This window comes from Xenopus laevis, chromosome 3S, assembly GCF_017654675.1.
Source record: "Xenopus laevis strain J_2021 chromosome 3S, Xenopus_laevis_v10.1, whole genome shotgun sequence".
Lineage (NCBI taxonomy): Eukaryota > Metazoa > Chordata > Amphibia > Anura > Pipidae > Xenopus > Xenopus laevis.
This window is the reverse complement of record NC_054376.1, coordinates 37989371-38015311: the sequence shown is the minus strand read 5'-3', so window position 1 is coordinate 38015311 and position 25941 is coordinate 37989371. Positions and strand designations below refer to the sequence as shown.

Below are 25941 nucleotides of genomic sequence, written 5' to 3'. Positions count from 1 at the left end.
AAACCTCAGCAATCAGGGGGAATAGGGCGGGATCATTTACCCACTCAATCCGTAGAACAGGGATGGATATTACCTGTATTTGCTCAATGTACTTCCACATCACAACTATGAGACTGCAATTCCCCCAATACACACAATACACATTGCTGTTATAATTAATCAAGGATTTGGTTTGGGATTTGGCCGTTTTCAGCAGGATTTGGCTGAATCCTTCTACCCATCTGAACCAAATCCTAATTTAGCAAATTAGGGGCACGGAGGGAAATTGCATGACTTTTTTTGTCACAAAACAAGGAAGGAAAAAATGTTTCTCCCTTTGCATATGCAAATTAGGATTTGCTTTTGGTTCGGTATTCGCCAGAATCTTTCGCGAAGGATTCGGGGGTTCAGCCGAATCCAAAATAGTGGATTCGTTGTATCCCTAGTTATAATAGAAGTCAGAAGATTCGTCTTTATGTAGTGACAATAATGTATTCATTTACCATGGAATATAGAGAAAGGTGTTTTGTCACTTCTGTAAAGCTTTACAATATAAGCCAGCCGAGACCTCAGCTCCAGAATCTGGGTATTGTGCAAATTTCTTATGTCGCATGTAAATCGCACATTTTCACAAGTTGTATGTTTTATAAATAAAGATATGCAGAACCTTTTTTGCGGTGTAGTCCCTGCTTGTGTGGCCATTTGTTAGAATGGGTAATTGTAAGCAACTTTTTTTTTTTTTTTTTTTTTTTACAGTTTTTGTAATTATTACCCTTCTTCTAACTCTTTCCAGCTTCCAAATGGGGGTCACTGACCCCATCTAAAAAAACAAATGCTCTATGTCTACAAATGTATTTTTATTGCTACTTGTATTACTCATTAAAAGGTGAACAACCCCTTTAAAGGAGACATATAGGATAAGTGAAAACCCCTAATATTGTAGGCAATAATGAATACTGTATGGTGCTGGTTTTACTTTAGAATAAAAATAATCATTATCTTAAAAAATTGCCCCTTTATCGGAGCTCCCTATAGATCTGCTACCGTCTATGTCAATGTTTCAAATGAGAGGTGGGCGTGTCATAAGTCACTGGCAGAAACACAGCAGAGGGGGGATAGCCAATCACAGCCCTGCATTTACACAGGCAAAGACAAGTCTTAGTTCCCTATCAGGTGAGCCAGGCTGCTGATTGGTTCCTATCCTACAGTGCAGTGTTCTGAGTGACCAGTAGGGTTTTTGGAGAAATTTTCAATAAATCAGCCAGAAACACTACTTTTTTTAAGGACCAGTAACTTAACAAAATTTGTTTCTACTTGTCGAAAAAAAAAAACACCTTTTAATTTTAAATTCGCAAAGTCTATAGTAAGAGATTACTTACAGATTCTCCGCTTCCGCTCCAATTCAGAAATGGCCACAGGACGACAATCCATTGTGCCGCGCTCTATTTCTCCTCCCTGGCTATCTCCTATAGAAGGCAGGGAATCGATGAATTGTCACCGTTTCTGAAGAGGAGCGCAATCGGAGAATCTGTAAGTTATTTCTTATTAAAGACTTTGCGGAATTAAACAGCAACGTAACTAGAGGGGGTGCGGGCCCTGGCCCAATCGCACCCCCTGCTCCCCCGGTAGTTACGCCACTGTCAAAATGGGCACCGGCGTCAAAATTTTTTCGACACTGGATTTTTGCGGGAAATTTATGGCAATGTGAAACGGGACAAATTTGATGCGAATTTGCGTCTGACATCCCTAGTTACGAGGCCGTAACCAATGAGTGACTTGAGGGGGCCACATGGGTCATATCTGTTGCTTTTGAATCTGAGTTGAATGCGGAGGATCAATTTCAAACTCACTGAAGTTATGTCCCCTCAAGTCAGTGATTGGTTACTGCCTCGTAACCAATCAGTGGAAAGTCGCTGACTGACTAGAGAGTTAGAGAGCTGCAAAGCAGGAAGTAGTGTTATGGCTATTATGTTAGACATCTAATCACTCCAGCCTTTATACATTACATTTTTGGCTAACTAACTATATTAGAAACATTTTTTATTTTGCACAGCCTATCTATTTACCTAGTTTTTATTTTTATACTGAACTGTTCCTTTAAGTAACTTTTAATATGTGATAAAACACCCTGTTCTTAGCATCTTTTAAATGGGTCTTCAGTTTCAATTTTTTTTTTATTATAGTTTTTGAATTGTCTTCTTCTCTTTCTAGCTGTCAGATGGGGGGTCACTGGCCCCAGCGGCCAAAACACTATTGCTCTGTGAAGTTACAATTTTATTGTTGTTACTTTTTATTACTTGCCGTATCTTTCAACTCAGACCCTCTCCTCTTCATTTTCCAGTCTTCTTCACTTTGTTGCAATTTCATTGAATCATCCTTTCTTCATCCTTCTTTTCTTGAGCAGTTTCTTCTGCATCATGGCTGGGCCCCCCTTAAACCTAGAAACTGCCTGGGCCCAGAATGGCTGTGACTTTCACTACTCATTACTCTATTGTATGTTGCAGAACAAATATTACTTGTTCTGGGTTTCACCAGAGCTTTTCCTGAAGTCCTATTATCCATCCTGGCCTCTATAGAACCACAGAGAAAAAAACTGTCCAGGACAATATCTTGGCTTCATTTTATTCGAAATTATCAAAGGTTTAACACAACATGGGTCTGATGAAAACAAATCTGTTATTGCTTACGCAAAGTAACAGGATATTTAAACAATATACAAATGATAATACTGCTGTTTATTCAGCAAATAATATTCATTGGCACTTTATAATATAAAACACAAAACAATTAAAGGCCCAACAACATTTCTACATTGTTATATATACAGTACAGTATATACAGAGGCAGAAATACTACTAAATGCACAGACAGACAGTAAAATGAATAAGGCACTCAAACGTTGGATTCTCTCCAGCCATGACTTGGCCCTTACACCAATTATAAAAAACTATAGTCCGACATGAACAGATGATTATCCATAGCTCTTAAAGGGATACTGTCATCCCAAGATGATGAACCGCTTGCAAAGTAATTTTTCAGGATACTTGGAACTAGGAAATGACACCTATAGTTGCATTCCCCACTACAGCAACACAGTCTTTCCCTGGACACAGATGTCCCCAGCACAAGTTAACATGGCAACAGTTTTTTTTTAGGAGTCACTTTTTGACCCAGTTTGCAACGGTTCTCGGCAAATTAGACCTTCAATCGTTAAATCACATGTAGTTATGTCCAGCTGCACAGAGCTATATAGTTTACCGCACAATGTGCTCACCGTTAAAGGAACAGTAACACCAAAAAAATTAAAGCGTTTAAAGAAAATATCATGTACTGTTGTGCTGCACTGGTAAAAATGGTGCGTTTGTTTCAGCAACACTTTTATACATAATTCTTTACATAATGATGCTGCCGTGTAGTCATGGGGGCAGCCATTCAAAGCTGTAAAAGGAGAAAAGGCACATGATACACAGATAAGAGAACAGAAACATTATATATGTATATAGTAAATAAAGTACCCCCTAGTAAATAAAGTACCTACTATTGTACAATATAAGGATATTATAAGTCACAGAGTTGTTCCCTGACCATATGCTTTTATACAGGTTATGGAACTCCGAGGTAACTTCTAATATCCTCATATTTTCCAACAAGGGCTACTTTATTTATTATAATACACAAGTTTTAGTGAGTCATGTGACAGAAACGGCATCGCTGCTCCCTGTTTATAACTTATGACATGACTAGTCACTTGGAGGATATCATTTACAAGATATTTATGGCTTTTGTGTATTCTCTCTCTCTCTCTCTCTCTCTCTCTCTCTCTCTATAGATAATACACAAAAGCCACGAATATCCTGTAAATGATATCCTTATAAACGGTGAGTTCTGATGTCATCAGTTACAGTATAAATGGTGATTTCTGATCATTTTTGTCACATGGCTCACTAAAACGTGTGTATTATAATAAATACCCCTTGTTGGAAAATATGAGGATATTAGAAGTTACCTCGGAGTTCCATGACCTGAATAAAAGCATATGGTCATGGAACAACTCTGTGACTTATAATATCCTTATAATACACAAAAGCCATGAATATCTTGTAAATTATATACTTATAAACGGTGAGTTCTGATGTCATCAGTTATAAACGGTGAGTTCTGATGTCATTTCAGTTACATGACTCATTGAAATTTGTGTATTATAATAAATAAAGTACCCCCTGTTGCAAAATATAAGGATATTATAAGTTAACTCTGAGTTCCATGTCCTGTATAAAAACTATATATATATATATATATATATATATATATATATATATATATATATATATATATATATATATATATATATATATATATATATATATATATATATATATAAATAATAATAGGGCTCCTTTATTTACTATATAATGTATTTATAGTTGCCTGTAACAGCAGTTTTGGTGGAGAAGTCACATTGAATAGCATATGCCTACTGGGCCTATGGAATTCTGAAGTGTTCCTAATACAATCCAATCTTAAGCCTGGGTTTCCTTGGCCTGCATCATACAACACAGGGGGCATGAAGTAACAGTAATGGGTTACTAACTAGGGATGCACCGAATCCAGGATTTGGTTCGGGATTCGGCCTTTTTCAGCAGGATCCAGATTCGGCCGAATCCTTCTGTCTGGTTGAACCAAATCCTAATTTGCATATGCAAATTAGGGGCGGGAGGGACTATTTGTCACAAAACAAGGAAGTAAAATCGTTTCCCCCTTCCCACCTCTAATTTGCATATGCAACTTAGGATTCCGATTCAGTTTGGTATTCAGCCAAATCTTTCGCAAAGGATTCGGGGTTCGGCCGAATCCAAAATAGTGGATTTGGTGCACCCCTATTACTAACTAAAACCTTCCATGTGATTTGCAGAGAGAAATGTTCTCTTGGGATGAATGAAGCAGGACTAAGAAACATCACTTGGCCCTAATTCAACATTCATGCATTATTCAGATAACTTGGAGACTGTTATACAGAAGCTCTGGTTTTGTTAATGGGAAAAAAAACAGGGATTCCAATATGAAAGTAGCCATTGTGTAGCTGATAAGTAGCACAAGATTTCTGCATCATCTAAACCTCCCGACTATAATACTTATTGTAGCAATGACTTATCATCACCATGTCATGCAGGCAGCAAAGCATAAATCAAATCTATTGTATGCAACCTTACAATATCTGCAGTGGTACTTACCTTAAGGGGCATATTTATCAAGGGTCGAATTTCGAACTTTTTTCAATTCAAAAAGAACAACCACAAAGCTTTTTTTTGGTGAATAGGTCCATATTCGGCCGAATTCGAATCGTACGAATTGAAAGAATAACGCATTCAATGTAATTAGATTTTCCAAAAAAAAAAACTTTGAAGTCCACCAATTGATTCCAAAGGTTCTAGGCGGTCCCCCATAGGCTAAAACAGCAATTCAGCAGGTTTTAGATGGCGAATGGTCGAAGTCGAATTTTAAAGAGACATGATAAATTTTTATTTTTTTTTCAAATTTAAATTGAATTTGGACTATTCCCTAGTCGACATTTGATAAATCTGCCCCTAAGTGTTTTACATTAGCAATGAGGACGTGTAGCAGCAAAAAAAAAAAAAAAAAAAATCGAGGGTCTTACAAGTAGTAAAAGCAGCCTAGTCCAAGGATACAGGCCTTTAGGACACTCACTTCAATACTGCAAGTCCAGATAATGGAATTCATTTGTGGAATTGTTCAATTAACCACTGTGTGGCTGAAATCTCTAACACACAAAGATCACTGAAAGGCATTACCCCTTTCATGATCACGTGATCTAATGTACAGAATCAATTAAAGCCTGGCTAGAGCTTCATTATGCCCAAGAAGCAAGAGTATTGGTCAGTTGTTTTTTTTTAACAGTAATTCATTGGTCCGTATTCTTGCCACCAGTATTGCTAGAGACCAAAACGATTTGCTGTTGGTGCAGTTCTTTCTTGCTGGGAGGTTGTGAGTGTGGGGTTTGCTGTGTATAGTTTATAGTCATTCCTTCTGTGTCAGACAGACATCACCAGGAGGTAAAAGTCTGCTGGGAGAGATGTAGTAGAAGTAAAGTCTTAAGGGTATAGTGGTAGAGTTTTAACTTTCCTCTGCCTCCACAGTGGTTTGGGGAAAGCTCTTCTGGACTTCCAACTCCTCTTCAGACACCATGGCAGGATCGATTGCTGCATATCTTGTACCATGAAATTGTCGCAGGTGAATCTGAAAGTCAAAAAAAAGTCACGAAAAGCCCAAGTTAGGAACATGGCGCATAAAAGGGATCAAATGTGTCTTTTCAAAAGACAAGAAGGTTGTTAATACAGCCTGTAATAGTAAGGACATTACTGACTTAAAGATATCAGCCACAGAGTCCAGAGAAGTAAAGCTTAACTCAAGAAGTAGCTAGAAATGTTGTACATTATGTTTTGTGCTTCTGTACCAGCCCAAGGCAACCACAGCCATTTAGCAGTAAAAATCGGTGTCTCCAAAGATGCCCCAGTAGCTCCCCATCTTCTTTTCTACTGATTCACTGCACATGCTCTGTGCTGCTGTCACTTACTGAGCTTAGGGACCCACTCACAATATACAGTACACATAGAATAGAAATGTCACAGTATAAGGCTGATTAGTAATAAATACAGATAATTACTACATGGCAGCACAGAAACCAGTGCAACTAGCATCAGAATTTAATAATCAGCCCTGTAGCATCAGCTTATATTACAGACAAACCTCATTTTGTGCTTGATAATTTGCGACGACCCCGTAAGTTTAGCTTCTCAACAGCTGCTCAGAGCCCACTGAGCATGTGAGTGTCACAGACACTTTCCAAGATGGTGGCCCCCTGTGACAAGTTTGAAGTCCTGGATCATTGCTGCTATTGACAAGCTGAAACTTTAGGCTGGTGTAATAAATTCACTACATACAATATGGCATTTTAGCCATTAACACGGCCCTCAATTGCTAAATTAATGTCTAGCCCTTTTGCATCATTGACGAGCATGGGTGTCCACAGAAAATTTTCCAGGGTGGGGCAAGGAGGCATCTGTGGGCGGGCCTGTGAGATAGGTGGGTGTGTCACTGCCATCAAGGGGTGGAGCTATGCCACGGCGATCAGCCGATCGCCGGGTCAATCAAGGGAATCCTGCACAGTTTCCCTAATTTGACCCGGGCAACCCTTCAAAATACCGGTTGTCTGACAAGTGGCAACCCTAGTTTACACAAAGATGGCAAAGTGGCAAGTTCATGTATAAATACCCCCAGAACTCACAAACAGATGGCACAGGGGCACGTACATGCATAAATACCCCCAGAACTCACAAACAGATGGTACAGGGGCAAGTTCATGTATAAATACCCCCAGAACTCACAAACAGATGGCACAGGGGCAAGTACATGCATAAATACCCCCAGAACTCACAAACAGATGGCACAGGGGCAAGTACATGTATAAATACCCCCAGAACTCACAAACAGATGGTACAGTGGTAAGTACATGTATAAATACCCCCAGAACTCACAAACAGATGGTACAGTGGTAAGTACATGTATAAATACCCCCAGAACTCACAAACAGATGGCACAGGGGCACGTACATGTATAAATACCCCCAGAACTCACAAACAGATAGCACAGGGGCAAGTACATGCATAAATACCCCATGTAGCCACATGTTCTTTTTTACAATTCATTCTGCTGGGTACCTACATAATCTAGATGACAGTCCCAGACCCAACACCACAGTAATAAAAGCCACACAAACATGGGAGATAAAACAAACACTAGAAACCCACTGGTTACCAGGGACCCCCATACAAGTTAAAAAAAACAATTGGTGGTTAGGATAGGGGCCCCCCATAAAAGTTAAAAAAAAACTTCATTGGTGGACAGATAGAGACTGTAGAAAGAGAGGGACTCACAGAGAGAGTCAGAATGCAGAGAGAAGCAGAGTGCAGTGAGACAGAGTGCAGAGAACAACAGAGTGCAGAGAGAGAAAAAGACAGAGTAGAGAGAGAGAGAGAGAGACAGTGCAGAGAGAGACAGAGTGCAGTGAAAGAGAGAGTGTAGTGAGAGAGGCAGAGTGCAGAGAGAGACAGAGACTCACAGAGAGAGACAGAGTGCAGTGAGAGAAAGAAAGAGTGCAGCGAGAGAGAGACAGAGGGACAGAGAGAGAGAGGCAGAGAGAGAAACAAAGACTCAGAGAGAGAGAGGGGTAGAGAGAGACAGAGTGCAGGCTAAAGAGATTCCTGAGAAGCACAGTGACTGCTGGCTTCCCCTTCTTACCACATCAGTTCCTGTACTTCCGTCTTCGGCATCAGTGATGTCCACGCTCGTAAGGGGGGCTGGCTAATCCCCCTTTGAGCCTAAATCCTGCCTGGCCCAAAACTTTCTTCCTTGTTCCCCCCTGATGGCAGGCAGGCAGGCCTGCACACAGCACAGCATGAGAACGGAGACGAGTGGAAGGGGCGGAGCCACAGTGGGAGCTGGGACGGAGGAGCGGTCCTAGAGCCCACAGTTTGAAATGAACATTATAGATCAGGAGCGGCCCACATTACAAAATGCCCGAATAAACAGATGGTCAGTCTGCTGGTCCCAGGGGGGGGCACTGACCCCTCTTGCCCCCCTCTGTGGACGCCCATGTTGACGAGTAAAAATGTATAAGGCCCTCCAGTGATTAGAACTGCTCAAGAATCTCTCTAATGGGAAAACATGTTTTTTTCAAAATGAATCAGTTACCGTAATAGAGCTGCTCCAGCAGAATTCTGCACTGAAATCCATTTCTCAAAAGAGCAAACAGATTTTTTTAATATTCAATTTTGAAATCTGACATGGGCCTAGACATATTGTCAGTTTCCTAGCTGCCCCAGTCATGTGACTTGTGCCTGCAGGCTGTTATCTCTCCTACTTAAAGGGATACTGTCATGGGAAAAAAATTTTTTTTCAAAATGAATCAGTTAATAGTGCTGCTCCAGCAGAATTCTGCACTGACGTCCATTTCTCAAAAGAGCAAACATATTTTTTCATATTCAATTTTGAAATCTGACATGGGGCTAGATATTTTGTCAATTTCCCAGCTGCCCCTGGTCATGTGACTTGTGCCTGCACTTTTGGAGAGAAATGCTTTCTGGCAAGCTGCTGTTTTTCCTTCTCAATGTAACCGAATGTGTCTCAGTGGGACATGGGTTTTTACTATTGAGTGCTGTTCTTAGATCTACCAGGCAGCTGTTATCTTGTGTTAGGGAGCTGCTATCTGGTTACCTTCCCATTGTTCTTTTGTTTGGCTGTTGGGGGGAAAAAGGGAGGGGGTGATATCACTCCAACTTGCAGTACAGCAGTAAAGAGTAGTAGCACTATTAACTGATGTGTTTTGAAAAAAACATGTTTTCCCATGACAGTATCCCATTAAGCTTAGTCTAAATATATGGAATTTCCAGCCACAATCATTTTTAGGGTTTAGTTTTCCTTTAATGAGAGCTGGATATAAAAAAAATAAATCATTCCTGCCGTGTACATTCATGAAAGAATTTACAGCAGACTGCAAAGCATGAAACAGGCACAGTTCTATTTATAGGGTTCAGGGAATACCTGCACATAGAGGCTGACCTCCGCACTTCTGCATAGATAGGGGAAATTACCCCCAGTTTTCAGATGGGCCCTGCGGGCATTGGGATACAGCTTGTACATTTCTTCTTTGGCATCCATGGAGAGCGCACTCTGATCAAACACCTACCAAGATAAAGGTTTCATTCAAACACATAAAGAAATAAAGTCAGAGATCAGATTTTTGTTAACGTAAATGATGGTACATGGGCAAGAAGGAGTTTTAGTGCCCAGTAACAGTTCTGTCTGCATTATAGATAGGACAGAATCCCAACATTTTTGAACTACTGGATAGGACCAGAATTTATGCAGTAAAGTGCCAACCTATTGCACAAGTGAGCTTCCAGGGTAGAGTCTCTGCAAGCAATAGGCGGTGAGGTATCCTATGAGTTGAATTAAATCAGTCTCGTACTGCTATATTAGTCTCAGGAACATGTCCTGGGATAGAGTCCTGCAGCGGGTCGGGTAACCTGCAAAAACCTGCGGTACCCTGCAGGTTGCGGGTAGAAGTTGCGGGTGTTGCAGGTCGGCGGTTCTGCGGGTTCGCGGGTGTTCTCAATAGAGATTTTTACTCCTTTTTTCTGATCACGTCTACTTCTGATGATGTCACTTCTGGTTTACAATGACAGCACTTCCTGTTTTACTCCTTTTTTTCTGACCACGCCTACTTCCGATGATGTCACTTCCGGTTTACAATGACAGCACTTCCTGATTCTTGACGGTCAGCGGGTCGCGGGTCCAGGTTGCGGATAAGGTACTTGCAGGTCAGGACGGGTAGCAGGTCCAAGTGAGTAAGAATGCGGGTTGCGGGTCCGGGTTGCGGGTACGGGTTCCAAAAAATGGACTCGCACAGGACTCTATCCTGGGATCAGGGTTGCCAGGTTTACATTTCAAACCAGCCAAAGACTATCAAAAAAGTAGCCAAAAGCCGTCTTAAAAATAGCCCAATGTGTACACTGAAAAAGCTTAATAAAATAAAGTAAAACAATAAGGGTATGAAATCAATGACATTTTCCAATAACATCTCTACATTAAAGAGGACGTTTTTACATTTTCCCTGGAAGTCGGGAAAGATTTCTATAGACAAGAAAAAGTGCGTTACTATTGTGTCTTTACTGAAATGCTGCATCAAACGCTTTGTGGACTTTTAAGCTGGCCATAGACGCAAAGATCTCATTGTACGAATCGTTGTACGAATCTCATTGAACGTGTGTGGAGTGTCCCGACATTTTTCGTCCGGCGGAGATCGGTCGTTTGGTCGATCGGACAGGTTAGAAAATTTCTGTCGGATATCTGTAAGTATTCTGGCAGTTTAGATGCCTTTTATGTTTAAAAATATGAACAGTACTGAGGGCCACAGCTATAAGATAACCAAATATCAGTGCTGAAACTCTACCTGGGGGATGTATCAGGAAAGCGGGATGTCCGCATCTGCTCATATGGGACAAGTACATTTCTGACCACCAAGCAGTCAAGGAAATTGTCAGGACAAAGAAAGAAAGAGGCTGCTCTGATGTTCTTCGGCTTAGGAAAAAAATGAAAAACCTCTCTCAAACCTTTCCTAAGCAGAAGAGCATCAGAGCAGCCTCTTTCTTTCTCCTGACAATTTCCTTGAATACTTAGTGGTCAGAAACCGGCCAGCAGGTGGCGCTGTTGCCACAAAATTCATTAATATTAACAGTACATGTATACTTTAATATCTTGGAATTCAAGAATAATAAACAATGAATGTAAATTACAAAAGTGCTTAGAATAGCCCCCTCATCAATTTTACATTCACTTATTTTAAAGGTTTACTTATCCTTTAACGTGCCTGGCCCTATTCTGAATATCGGTCCAGACATTATTGGCAGCCTGTACCATTCATTTTGTAATGTGTCAAATACTTATAAAATAGGTTGAATGCAGATCCACCTAAAGCCAAGAAAACCTATCACACGATTGTCAGACTTATTTTGATTATTTTATCTTTATGCATACATTCTTATATATACAAACTGGCAATCACTACTGGTATCTGTACAATAGCAGCAAGTGAAAATGGCTACTTGATGAGCGATAATAAGTATGTCAAGAACGTTCACCAAAAAAACAAAGACTCCTTCTGCAAAAATAAGCCAACTGAAAAAGAAGACTTACATCCATGATGGTAACTGCAGTGTCACGGATCTTGTGAGGTTCCACATAAGCATTCTGACAGTTGAGGGTTAGGCGAGAGGCCAGTTCACTCTGATTTAGGCTTTCAAGCTGTAAACACAAAGAATGACAGTCAGTTGCTCAACATTCCTTTCATAGAAAAATCCTACTCTGAGGCAAAATAGGTTCCAGGACAGATTAACCCATCTGCATTTCTCCATCAAAAGAACTGTACAAACAAGATCAATGGATTGTATTATATATAATATTACTGTTTACACATTGAAAGAGATTAAAAAAAACAAACAAATTGGCCCCAATTTCTATTAGGGATGCAATGAATCCACAATTTTGCATATGCAAATTAGGATTCAGTTCGGCCTGGCAGAAGGATTCGGCCGAATCCTGCTGGAAAAGCCTGAATCCCGAACCAAATCCTGGATTCGGTGCATCCCTAATATCTATAATAAATGTTTATTATTTATACAACATATATTTTACTTGAAAGAAAGCAACTAGGATAATTGTTAATAAAGTTTTTTTAAAAAAAAATCTCCTGAACTGCTCTATCCCACTATCACCTATTTCCACAATAGCCAATATGACTTCAAAAATACTTGTTCCTACCAACAGGAATATTTCCATATAACCTGAAGACAGTTTAGTCCTATCTACAACTTGATTTAATCAGGTGTAAAACTATGTGCGAACAATATAATTCCAAAGTAATGTTTTCTTTTCTTTTTATTATTATTGTTGTTATTCTCTTTTCTTTCGATTGTTTCTCTTTTTATTTTATTGTTGGTATATTTTCTGATTATAAAAACATGTGCCCAATAAGGAACTGATCAACGCTATACAGTGGAACCAAGAAATATCTATGATCTCTGTATTTACATATCTGCTTCTATATGCAATGTACAATCGTATATTTTTCTGATGGACACATGAATAAAAATTAGGGATGCAGTTAGGATTCGATTCGGCCAGGATTCGGATCCGTCCGAATCCTAATTTGCATATGCAAATTAGGGACAGGGAGGGAAATCGTGTGACTTTTTGTCACAAAAAAGGAAGTAAAAAATGTTTCCCCTTCCCACCCCTAATTTGCATATATGGATTCGGTTTGGTATTCGGCCGAATCTTTTGAAGGATTTGGGTGTTCAGCCGAATGCAAAATAGTGGATTCATGCATCCCTTATAAAAATATTGAAAAAGGAAATACTTGCTCCATTTTGTAGCTCTCTGTATGGACAGCAATGAACTGGACTGCCTCTCTGCATTAGACACACTTTTTTTTTATACATAAACAACCCAGGCAACAGCTGTTTTCCTGTGCAAGTATTGTATCTATATACCCATAGACAGCTAGTTGTGTATTATCGTGTAGGTTTGGCTTCCAGCTCATAAAGAAAATATAAACAGAAGAGATGCATCTTTGTTTCTTACCCGGTCGACCATAAAATCAATGGCATCTGCCATGACTGGATCCACTGGGCCAGAGGAGAAATTCCCCAGCAGTATCTTCTTGAGCATAAAAGCCGGCATAAGCCAGAAGCTGGAAAGGAGAAATATGTTGTCAGAAAACGAGGGCACAAATAATAGAATAATTCCAATACCCCTCACGGGACACAAGCATCCTATGTACTTAACATCATATCTCCACCTACGAGTCATAATCACCACTCTACTCCGGACTTATCATATGCCCAATAATGAAGCATATCATCTGACAAGTAATGTAAATAATATAGCACTACTGACATCAAGCAGAATAAAGACGCAGCTTTTATAAGCCCCCCACCGCGCGACGGCCATCACGAATCAATCACACTCGTCCTGCATCTATCCGACAATAACTATATCTATATTATTCCCAGCTCTTCCAGCACCTCGTCTCTCCACCCATCAAATACTGTCTCATCTCGCTACACCTCACCACATAAGTCTTCACACTCTAAATTTGATCTGCCTTCATCTTGACGCACTACAACACACAGCTCTCATGAACTCATCCTTACATCTCTGTCCCTTTCTATCTTAGAACTTAGCCCTGCTATGACACCAGAATGCTATCCCACTGATACCATCAATGTCCTATTCCACTCTCCCACCTATTGACCCTTCTACAGCTCCTCATGCATCAAATCTAATCATCCTTACTCATCTAACATTCACCCTTCCCATATACACAACTTCTCTCTACGCTGTTGTCTCCTACTAATCCCTCACAATAAGCCCCGAATTACCCCTCAAATTAATCGTACACATTACAGCATCAGCCAATATGATCCACACCATACCCTCCATTTAACAATCTATCCCCATCAATTACAATCTACAACCATCAAACACATTGTCATCAACTACCTACCCTATCGAACATCATTCTTACACTTTAAGATCTATCTTCACCATCCGCTTTACTACTCTCCTTTAGCAGCGCTCAAAATCTCGAAATAAAACATAGACAATTTTTTGCATATCGATACTATGAACTCCATGTCTAGGCGTGGCATTATTATTATTACATTATTATGACGCTAAGCAGTAAAGTGATAAATGCAATACCTATTTGCTGTCCAGGTCTGGTTGAAAATGGAGGTATCACTGAATGAATTACAGAGTATCAGGGACTGGACTCGGGGAGACTTGTGAGTGTACTCCGCAAACTTCTGAGCTAGGAATCCCCCAAGAGATGCTCCAAATAAATGAACCTGCAAGCAATGGATAAAACAAGTGAGTAGATAAAAATACGCACCATGCCTTAGTACATATTCTAAAATGTATTAGGAGGCACCAAATCTCCTGATGCTAACAGGCAAGACAAATATAATATCTGATCAGAATTCCCACAGAGAGCAAGAATGGGCAAAGAGTATAATCATCTATGGAGCTGCCTCATACTGAAGCATTAAAGGAAAACTATACCCCCCAAACAATGTAGGTCTCTATTAAAAGATACTGAGTAAAACAGCTCATATGTAAAACCCTGCTTCATGTAAATGAACCATTATCATAATAATATACTTTTTTAGTAGTATGTGCCATTGGGTAATCATAAATAGAAAATTGCCATTTTAAAAAAATAAGGGCCGCCCCCTGAGATCGTATTATTCACAGTGCACATGTACAAACCACATGTAAGGTCACATGAGCCAATTAACAGACAGAGATCTGCCTTTTGCTTCCTCACTTCTTCCTGTTACAGTTAGTGTTGTAGTATTTCTGGTCAGGTGATCTCTGAGGCAGCACAGATAGAGTCATGAAATGGTGGTTCAAGGCAAGAGATGTAAAAGGGCAATATTTACTTAAATATATATTCCAGTTTGGTGAGATTCTTTAATATGTCATTCAATTTGATATAAACTATCTGTTGCTTAAGTATTCATTTTGGGGGTATAGTTTTCCTTTAAGTTGGACACTTAAGTATAGTGAATAATATAATATAATGAATAGTTAAGGTAGGTGTACATAAACGGAATAAAAATCAAGGTAAAAGCATAGTTTAGAGAAAATAATTGGTGACTAGTGATTATAATGTGATTATAATGGCCTACTACAGTAAAATGAGAAGTGTTATCCAGAATAGCTCACCTTATCCAAGTGCAAATCATCCAGTAGTTTCCTGAATCCATCACAAAACTCTAAGTGGTCCCAATAAACAGGGTACTGGAGCTGAAATGGGCAGCACTAGTCACATTACATTTATTCAATTCAAACAATACTGAGATTCATTAGTTTTCAAGGACAAGGATCATATTAAAAATTATAATAGACTGCACAGAGGAGCTCCCATACAAAACATGCGGGTGCTTAAACTCTGAACTGACTGTGCACCAACACTCTGGAGCCTTAGGCATCATGCTGTGTAAAACAATGGAGAAAAAACCATACCAGTGATGTTGTCTATAGCAACCAATCAGATCTTTGCTTTATAAAAGCTTGTTGGTAACTTTTGATATCTATTTGCAGATTGGTTGCTATGGGTAACACAAGTGGTGATGTTTCCCAACACTGTTTTATACAGCATGATATGCAGGCTGTTTGCAGTCGTATGTTAAAGGTCGACTTGTGGATAACATATTAAAGGATGGATATTGGATAGCTAAACCTCTGCTAAACCTTCTAGTACAAATATTCTGGAAAGATAACCATTCTAGCACTAACCTGGACAAAGTACTAACAAATTTTACCCCCCACCCTGGAGAGTTAAACCTAACACTAACCATAATGAAGAGCTAGCTCTTCTACCACAAACTAGATTGCTAATAATTCTAGCTTGAGCCTGTGTAAATATCCAAAACTACTAGCGCTAACTATGCCAGAGAGTTAACTTTTCTAAAGTCAGTCACAGTATTTAGTAGTAGCATGATACATTTCTCCTTCACTATGGGTGTATGTTATCAGCTATTGGTTTTAAAGTAGAATTCAACCGTTTTCAAAATATTTAAAAATTCAATAACACATTTGTGGCCTTACAGAGCATTTGTTTTTAGATGGGGTTAGTGACCCCCATTTGAAAGCTGGAAAGAGTCAGAAAAAGGCAGAAAATAATTAAAAATCTATAGAAGATAAATAATGAAGACCAACTGAAAAGTTGTTTAGAATTGGCCATTCTATAACATACCAAACGTTAACTGAAGGTTGAACCATCCCTTTCATTTATGGATAATTTGTTTTGAGTTCTTTGTATGTGTGGACTACTTGGGTTATTACCGACTTCTGGTGTAAAATTCATGTCAGAAGCCCCATAACAAATATATTTACTGAGAGAAACGTTGATGTGTTCAATACTTATTTTCCCTGGTGGGTGGGTGTGTTCCTTCTCTCCTGCAGTTTGATTTATTACAATATAATACACAATATTTTGTAAATGATATAGTGAATAAATTATTCCCTCTTGTAAATTATAAGGATATTATAAGTTACCGATGAGTTTCATAACCATATAAAAACAAGAGGCCAAAGGCCGAGTGCTTTTATACAGGTCATGGAACTCCGAGGTAACTTCTAATATCCTCATATTCTGCAACTGGGGGTACTTTATTTATTAGAATACACAAATTTCAGTGAGTCATGTGACAGAAATTACATCATAACTGATGACATCAGTACTCGCCGAGTTAGTCATAAACATTCATAGCTTTCGTGTATTATATCCTTATTAACGGTGACTAGTGATGTCATCCGTTATACACGGTGAGTAGTGATGTAATTTTTGTCACATGACTCACCAAAACATGTGCATTATAATAAATAAAAGTACCCCCTGTTGGAATATATTAGGATATTAGAAGTAACCTCGGAGTTCCATGACCTGTATAAAAACACGAGGCCTTCGGAACTCCTCGGTGACTTATAATATCCTTATATTTTACAATAGGGGGTACTTTATTAACTATATCATCAATATAGTTGAGGTAGGTCATGGGCTGGTGGTATTGAAAGATAGGTATTCCTGATTTATATTTTGTGGCACACAGCGAGTTCCCACAACCAACTCTATCTAATTCTGACAGAATGCTAATCTTGCAACAGTATCCACGGTAAAGTAAATGCTCCAAGCACTAAACTGCAGAGAAGTGCTAAGCCTATTAACTATAACCCTAACAGAGAGCTAAACCTCTCAGCTTTTAGGAGTTCTTTTGACTGCAGGTTACACTACTGATGACACATCCGTAACTCTTGGTTTTTTAATAAAGGAAACAAATGCATATCTTTAAAATGTCTTTTTAGTCCAGGTACAGATGTATTTTATTTATAGCCAAGCTTTAGAAACCAGCAATGAAAGTGGTATCAGTATCAGACAATTTTACACTCTATGTTTTGTAAGAATAAAGAGAGGATAAAGTAATTGAGGCTTAATGTTAGACCTTCACTTTTAGTCAGAGGTGTGGAGTTCTATGTGATTTCTTACTCACAGCAATAACTCTGTAGCCCCAGCCAGTCAGTGCCAGGATCTGATGGAAGAAGACATCAGCAGTGCCGCTAACTGGAGGCAGATATATAATGGGACAGCGCACACTGCGGGGGCCGGCATCATAAAGAGACCACACCTTGCTGTCATCATCATCCACAATGATCTACAGAACAAAACACAGCTCATAAATGAATGTCAAAATCCAACATATAAGAGCTACTGTCCACAATTATCCCACCATCTGTTTATATCTCTCTTTGCTTTTGGCAGACACACAGTAATTCCAGACACTTTCATTTTCCGCCCTATGGTCTAAGTATAGAAACACAGAACTAGAAGAACAAAACCAACTTTCGCGGTCTACTCTACTTCATTAAAAGTTAATTTAAAGCTGCAGTTTTTTTTCCTCTCGCCCTGCAGACAATGCTACTTTTCTGCACCCCATCACAATTTCCTAAAAGTATCCCATTACAACTCCAGCTTCGACTGTTGCCTTTAGATGCCAGAAGTCCACACATATTTTGTATAGCTGGGAGCCCTTTGTGTGGTGTTGATGGTGCATTATAAAAAGGGTGCTTGGAGCTAACATCCCTGATATCGAAGCACAATAAACAAGTCTGCACTGGTATATATTGAATTAATTGAATCTCAAATAATATTAACTTTACAGGGCCAGTAGCGCAGAAGAGGGAGAAAAAGTGCTTTGGCTTCCAGCCTCAGAATGGTCTCCGGGGCAGTGAATACACTAGGGGGTCGAATTGAAAATTCGAATTTTCGAGTGGCCAAAACTGTCAAATTTGACTAGGGAGTTATTCAAATTTAATTCGAGTTTTTAAAAAAAATGTAATAAAATTTTCGAGATTTATCATACTCTGGCCCTTTAAGAACTCGAATTCGACTGTTCGCCAACTAAAACCTGCCGAATTACTGTTTAAGTCAATGGGTGAGGCCCAGGGATCAATTTTAAGTTGTTTGCAGCCTTCCTCAAGTTTTTTTTTGGAGTTTTTTAAATCCTAACTGGATTCGATTCGAGTTTTCTGGTCAATTCTATTCATCTGAGTTTTAGAAATTCGATTTTATTAATACATTTTGATTGGTCGAATTTGAGTTCATGGGAGTTTATTGGAGTTTTAGAAAACTCTCATGAATTTGACCCTTGGTAAACGTGTTTCCCAGAGTAAGAAGAAAATCCCATACTTATAACTGTAATGATTGTAAGATTTTCTTTACTGTTTACACCAGTGATGCCCAACCTGTGGCTTCGACCTGCTGGTGAAATCGGACATTTGTAGTTTAACAAGAGACTAGGGGGCAGATTTATCAAGGGTCGAAGTGAATTCAAGGGAATTTTCTAAGTAAAAATTTTTTAAATTGAAAGTAATTTTTTGGCTACTTCGCCGTCGAATAGGATACTACGACTTCGATTCGAAGTAAAATCGTTAGAATATTTGACCATTCGATAATCGAAGTAATGTCTCTTTAAAAAAAACTTCGACTTCAATACTTCGCCAAATTAAACCTGCCGAAGTGCTATGTTAGCCTATGGGGACCTTCTAGAGCATTTTTCTAAGTTTTTGGAAGTCGAAGTAAAATCGTTCGATCGTTCGCTGAAATCTTTCGAATCGATCTTACTTCGACTGCAGGATACCCAAATTCGATCAAAAAAACTTAGACTTCGATATTTGAAGTATTTCAATTCGATGGTCGAATTTAGAAGTATTTTTAACTTCGACATTCGACCCTTGATAAATCTGCCCCTAAATGTCACAGATAATAGGTCTGATTTACAGAGCTTTTGTGCCCTAGTTTTCCTGCTTTGCCCTGGGCTCCGTCGCTCCAGGCCTGGAAATGTAATGCTGAACACATCCTGGCTCCTACTTATGTGAGCAAAGTCAATAAGTTACGCCATAGAATGTAAAGGACAAATTCCAGCACAGAAGTATAAGCCATAAGTATATGACTCTCTAGTGCCATATGAATCCTACTTACCCTTTTTAGGGGAACTGTGCTGCGAAACCAGTTATAATCCGGAGAGATTTTGATGGCTCCCATCGTGCCGTGTGACCAGAGAGGCAGATCTGCAGAGAAGAGGCAGGCATGTGATGAGTCAGGCTCAAAAGGCAGAAAGTACACACACACATACACACACACACACACACACACACACACACACAAAGAAGCCTTGTGTCTGCACTATAATCAGGAAGCCTCCCTTCTTATCAGGCTGGAAAAGGTGTGCCTTCTGACATACACTTCCCTATGTTTGCTCAATACTCTAACCTGTTACTGGAAATCATCATATATTGTATGTAAAGGCTAAATGGGACAGAGAGACACTATTTATAGAATTATTTTGATAAAATAAGGCATTGTGGAGTTCTGTGGAACTGCACTAGTTACTGTGATAGTTGTGCACACTAGTAGAATGCTGCGATTTTGTCCAGTCCACAGTAAATCAAGCCAATGTATTTTATGGTGCCACTATGGAATCTCAGTGAAGAGTAAGTCCGTTTTCTCAAAAACCAATGCCTATGCATTTTTTTTTAAAAGACACCCCAACATTTCGGCGTAAAGGAATTCCCCTTGACAAAGGCTATTACGCCGAAATGTTGGGGTTAATTCTCATTGCTGGCAAGTGTATCCACTGCTTGCGGTTTCTTTTTTGCCTTGATTTCACACAAACTGTGGTATGTATCTTTACTTGATGACATTGCTATGTGTGTATATATATATATATATATATATATATATATATATATATATATATATATATATATATATATATATATATATATATATATATATATACACACACACAACACACACACACTTGCGGAATGCCGGCACTCACGAAATAATTAGTCAAGTAAATGCCTGTGTGCAATCCTTAAACGTATTATCAAGAACGAGTACTCACAGGACTGGAAACAATCTATTGAATATGGGCACAAAACTAACGTTTCTTTGATAAATGAGAGACTTGTTTGTGCAATTTATTGATTGATAAATATACAAAGATTTTTTTTGTGAGTGTGCAAACCCAGAGTTTGTATGTTTACCCTGTGTCTTTGTGGGTTTCCTCTGACACTCAAAAAACACACAGGCAGATTAATTTGCTCCTGATAAAATTGGCAATCGTGTGCAGATGCTTTAAGGACTTTAGATAGTAAGCTCCACTGGCACAAGTACTGATACAGGTGATATGTGATTGCTGTAAATGTGTTGTGCTATACACATGGCTATGTAGCATGTTCCCCTTGCATATTGCTGGGTGAATGTGTATGTTATCAGATAATTTAGAAAGCTTTGAAGAAGGCAGTTGTGCTAGAAGGGTTAGAATGAATGGGGTGGAAAACTGTCAGAATTAGTTTAAGAAAATGTATGAAAATGTTGGCCTCTGCCTAATCAACCACACACAGATACTCATCTTGTTGCTGCATCACATTCCAGCTGCAGTCATGTGAATGAACTAATCTCTGTTTGGCAAGTTCAACTGTTTCATGTTATTATTGTGCTATCTTTCTGATGTCATTACTTCCCTAAAGAAAAGGTGCCATTTTCTCTGCTCCTCACACTCCCGTCAAAACAAGTTTAAAAAAAAATGAAGTTTAAATTAGTGAGGTGGTGGAGGTGACCCTGCAATCAATGGCATGACACTCAATTCTACTGGCACCACAGCTCATCCAGGGAAACCTAAGGTGGTTTGTAAAGAGTCCCTGAACACAGATACATACAGAGAACACCCTAAACACATTTATACTTTGGTTACAAAAAAATGTGTTACCATTACTAGGATTTTGTGCATTTCTATGTTCACGTTTTTTCATATACAAATATCATGAAAAATGAAAATAGAAACGCACAAAATCCTATAAATGGCGACACTATCTGAACTGTTCTAGCAGGACATTTGCGGGTACATTAAATGATGTGTTTTAAGTCTCCAGTGAAAACGACATACCCATCAGGGCTTTATTTTAATAATTGATAAAAGGAGCCTGGATGCAGCATGTAATGGCAAACTCATTGCAATAAAAAAAAACTGTTAATTCAAATTATATTTTTGGTTTTGGTTGTACAGGTCCTTGTGTATAAATACTGACAAATATTAGACAAATATAATGATAATCAAAGTATAATTTGGAAAGCACACACCCAGAAGGACAATTGCTGAGGTGCCAATCCCATGGAGACTGCCCAAATAAAGCCTCCCAATAAACATAATACCAAAAAGATATATGGATTGCACACTCAGTCTTATGTAAAAAGTCAAAAATGTATTGTATCAAAACACTTACATATTAGCAAGCAGCCCTACGCGTTTCAACCACCTTGGTGGTCTTTATCAGGGGCAAACACACATCAAATACAAAAAAAGATAAAAAGGGCGCTTTTATCTTTCTTGTATTTAATGTGTGTTTGCCCCTGATGAAGACCACCAAGGTGGTCGAAACGTGTAGGGCTGCTTGCTAATATGTAAGTGTTTTGATACAATACATTTTTGATGGAGTGTGCAATCCATATATCTTTTTGGAAATATAATGATAATAGCAGAGACTGCAGTTTAATACTATGTCCCAATTACAAAAAAATTGAACTCAAAACCATTTAACTTAAACCCAAAGAAGAATCAAAAGCTTCTCCTGAAGTCAGACATACATAGCAAAATCTGCTTGTTTGACTATGATGGGCCAAATTAGTCTGATCCAATCCTCAGTGCCAATGATAACATAACATTGTGCCCATTTGTCAATTTTTATAAAAAAAAAAAAGAGAGAGAGAGAGAGAGAGAGAGAGAGAGAGAGAGAGAGAGAGAGAGAGAGAGAGAGAGAGAGAGAGAGAGAGAGAGAGAGAGAGAGAGAGAGAGAGAGAGAGAGAGAGAGAGAGAGAGAGAGAGAGAGAGAGAGAGAGAGAGAGAGACTCTAAACTGCAGGGCTTCGTCTATGCTTTGCTTACAGAAGGCTGTTGTATAAAAGAGTATTAAAGGCAAACCAATACATGTGACTCAAGCTTTAACACTTTTGACTAGGCTGCTATAAGTGACTTGGTTTTAAAATAACTTTAAACAACAGAAAGCAAAAGTATGAATGATACTATTACCTTTGTATATGAAGATCACACAGACAGATCAACACGCAAGGTAAGACAAATGCATTCACAGTTTTGCATGAAGGTGAGGTTTACAGTACAGAGACCTACAAATAGAACTAAATATAGCGATTGTTTTCCCTAAAGATGCGCATACAAAGACTGATCGCTCACATTAGCCAACCAAGTGGCCCTTGGGCTGAACAGGCAGAAACCTCATGAGGGGCCATATACAGAATGGCCACCGGTCATTTGTTCAGTTCTTTTGGCCCGACAGAGCCTGAACAATCAGAACAGCAGGAGGTGAAAATATATTTCCAATTCAAGTTTAAGCACCTTTTCAAGTGTACTTAATCCATACCTCCCAACTGTCCGTTTTTCGGAGGGACAGTCCCTCTTTTGACAGCTCAACCCGCAGTCCCTCATTTGTACTGGAAAGTCCCTCTTTTCTCTGCACTGAACAGCCAGAAAAAGAAACAAAGTTTCTCACTTAATTGGCTTTTAGCAGAGAGCCCAGAACAGCTAACAGGTGCAAATAAGATACTTTGTAACAATTTTGAGACACAAAAACACAGTTTAGATAAGGAGAAATATTTTCAAACTTTCATAACCTGCCAAATTTTGTAAAACGAACATGGTAATTAGGGGGTGTGGCCACAAAAAATTGCTGCGCTACGTGCGGAAATTTTTTTATTGTCCCTCTTTTTACTTCCAAAATGTTGGGAGGTATGCTTAATCCCAGATTTTCTACATACCAGAGAGACCTTTCATACCCTTATTGGACTTTCTCTATTTTACAAAGATCATTTTTGAGTAATGGGGTCCAAAATGTATTGTATACACTAAGGGGTTATTTATGAAAATCTGAAATTTTCTCTGTTTTCTGAAACCACTCTGACCAAATCTGCACTGACTTGTCCCCCCTATTTATCATAAATTTTCACGAAAATTTCTTATGCGGGAAAAGACTCGATAAAATTGTGAAAAAATTCAAATTTGTCGACTTTTTTGGATTTGATGCCTAAAACCACAAAATCTTCAGATTATTGAACAAAACCCAGTGCAGATCAGGATATCTTAAGTCAACGGGACATCTGCCATTGACTTCTAAATGACTTCACAGGTCTGAGTTGGAGTACTTTTTTTATTCAGACTTTTAACACCATCAAATGGAGGTTTTTTTTTTCACGAAAAAATTGTGTTTTTCCTCTTTGAAAGTCCGACTAGAAAAAAAAAATCAGATTTAATAACCCCCTAAATCTGTTTTACTAGTAGTGAACATGTGGCTTGGATATTATGGGTTACTGTAATCTTGCATTTTATTAACTGTAGTATTTATTTTAGTGAACCTATTCCCCACTTTAAGGGGCCCATTTACTTAGGTTGAGTGAAGGAATAGAATAAAAAAATACTTCGAATTTCGAATGTTTTTTTTGGCTACTTCGACCATCGAATGGACTACTTCGAGCTTCGACTACGACTTCGAATCAAACTAAAAATCGCTCGACCATTTGATAGTCGAAGTACTGTCTCTTTAAAAAAAAAAAACTTCGACCCCCTAGTTCGCCACCTAAAACCTACCGAAGTCAATGTTAGCCTATGGGGAAGGTCCTCATAGGCTTTCTAAGCTTTTTTGGGTCGAAGAAAAATCGTTCGATCGATGGATTAAAATCCTTCAAATCGTACGATTCGAAGGATTTAATCGTTCGATCGAACGATTATTTGTTCGATCGGATGAATTGCAGTAAATCCTTCGACTTTAATATTCGAAGTCGAAGGATTTCCATTCGGCAGTCGAATATCGAGGGTTAATTAACCCTCGATATTCGACCATAAGTACATTTGCCCCTAAGTGTCTTTTCTAGTGTAATTAATAGCAGATTTTTTTCATACTGGAGAAACCTGGAGAAAGATGTTCTTCAATGGACTTTCTCAATTTCAGAAAGGTCCTTTTTCAGTAGTGGAGCCCAAAATGCCTGTATACATTAAATGAGACTTTGCATCTGCTTTGTAAACTGAACACTGATTTTAATACATCTTGGTGTCCCTTTCTGTAGGTGAAAAGCAATGTTAGCTACTATTTCGTTAAATATCAAATATTATTTTCCACGCCTCTATGCCTAAGGCAAAATTATCAAATATTTTTGCTGTTGTTGAAAGTTATTTTAAATCCAAGTCATGTATAGCAACCTAGTCAAAAGTGTTAGGGTTTGCTGGGTATAGTAAACCGGAAAAGTAATTTCAAAATAAACAGGTTTGGGTTATACTTGAGCTTAACATATTTAGAATAGTATTTGTTATATAATTACTTTCACTTTACATTTAGCAATTCAGACATGTCACTGCCCTCCTCACATTAACCCTTCCCTGCTCACACTCTATAATTGTGTAGGGCACTGCGCGTGGGCATTAGGCCCCCCATTCTGGTGCATACACGAGATTCTTGGGGGGGATACACAATTTGTCTTAATAACAGTGTCCACAAAATGACTCCTGGCTGCTTGCTGTGATTGTGTCATTGCAAGACTGAAGGAAACAAAATGTAATAATAATAAATATAGTGTAAGAGAAGTTCATTTTGGTCAACTAACATGACAGAAAAGAATTTGGAATTGTTGCTTAGGGTCCCCTTTAATTATTTGCCTTCTTCTTCTGACTCTAGCTTTGAAATGGAGGGGGGGTCACTGACCCCATCTAAAAAATAAATGCTCTGTAAGGCTACAAATGTATTGTTATTGCTACTTTTTATTACTCCTCTTTCTAGTCAGGCCCGCCCTCTCCTATTCATATTCCAGTCTCTTATTCAAATCAGTGCATGGTTGCTAGGGGACATTAGACCCTAGCAACCAGGTGGCTGAAATTGCAAACTGGAGAGCTGCTGAATAGAAATCTAAATAACTCAAAAACCACAAATAACTATGCATATACATCAAGCAGAAACACACGTGCTGCCTGTTACAGTACCTTTCAAGCGCCGACTGCGATCCCACTCTCAGTCTTCCCTGCTTTCAGCTGCTTCCGGGTTCTATCAGGCGCTGAAGGAAGAAAATGACGCGCGTGGAGACGGAGAGCCAATCACGTGATACATCATGTGCTCCGTGTTTATTTATTTTCTGGATTTTATAAGCGTCCTTTGTCCGAGTATAATGATTACCTACGCGATAGTTGTTGTAGCTGACGTG

The 25941-nt window shown here is 38.9% G+C and overlaps 1 protein-coding gene across 1 annotated transcript; it reads right to left on the bottom strand.

The window, feature by feature from the left end:
- Window positions 1-2585: 2585 nt before the first annotated feature.
- On the bottom strand, window positions 2586-25776 carry spg21.S (SPG21, maspardin S homeolog). Its single transcript, NM_001095797.1, is given in 10 exon segments — window positions 2586-4291; window positions 4364-6234; window positions 9598-9738; window positions 11752-11859; window positions 13198-13306; window positions 14320-14465; window positions 15346-15426; window positions 17673-17834; window positions 19661-19749; window positions 25724-25776. Coding segments are annotated over 8 exon segments (933 nt in total). The 5' UTR covers window positions 19724-19749; window positions 25724-25776; the 3' UTR covers window positions 2586-4291; window positions 4364-6111.
- Window positions 25777-25941: the final 165 nt, after the last annotated feature.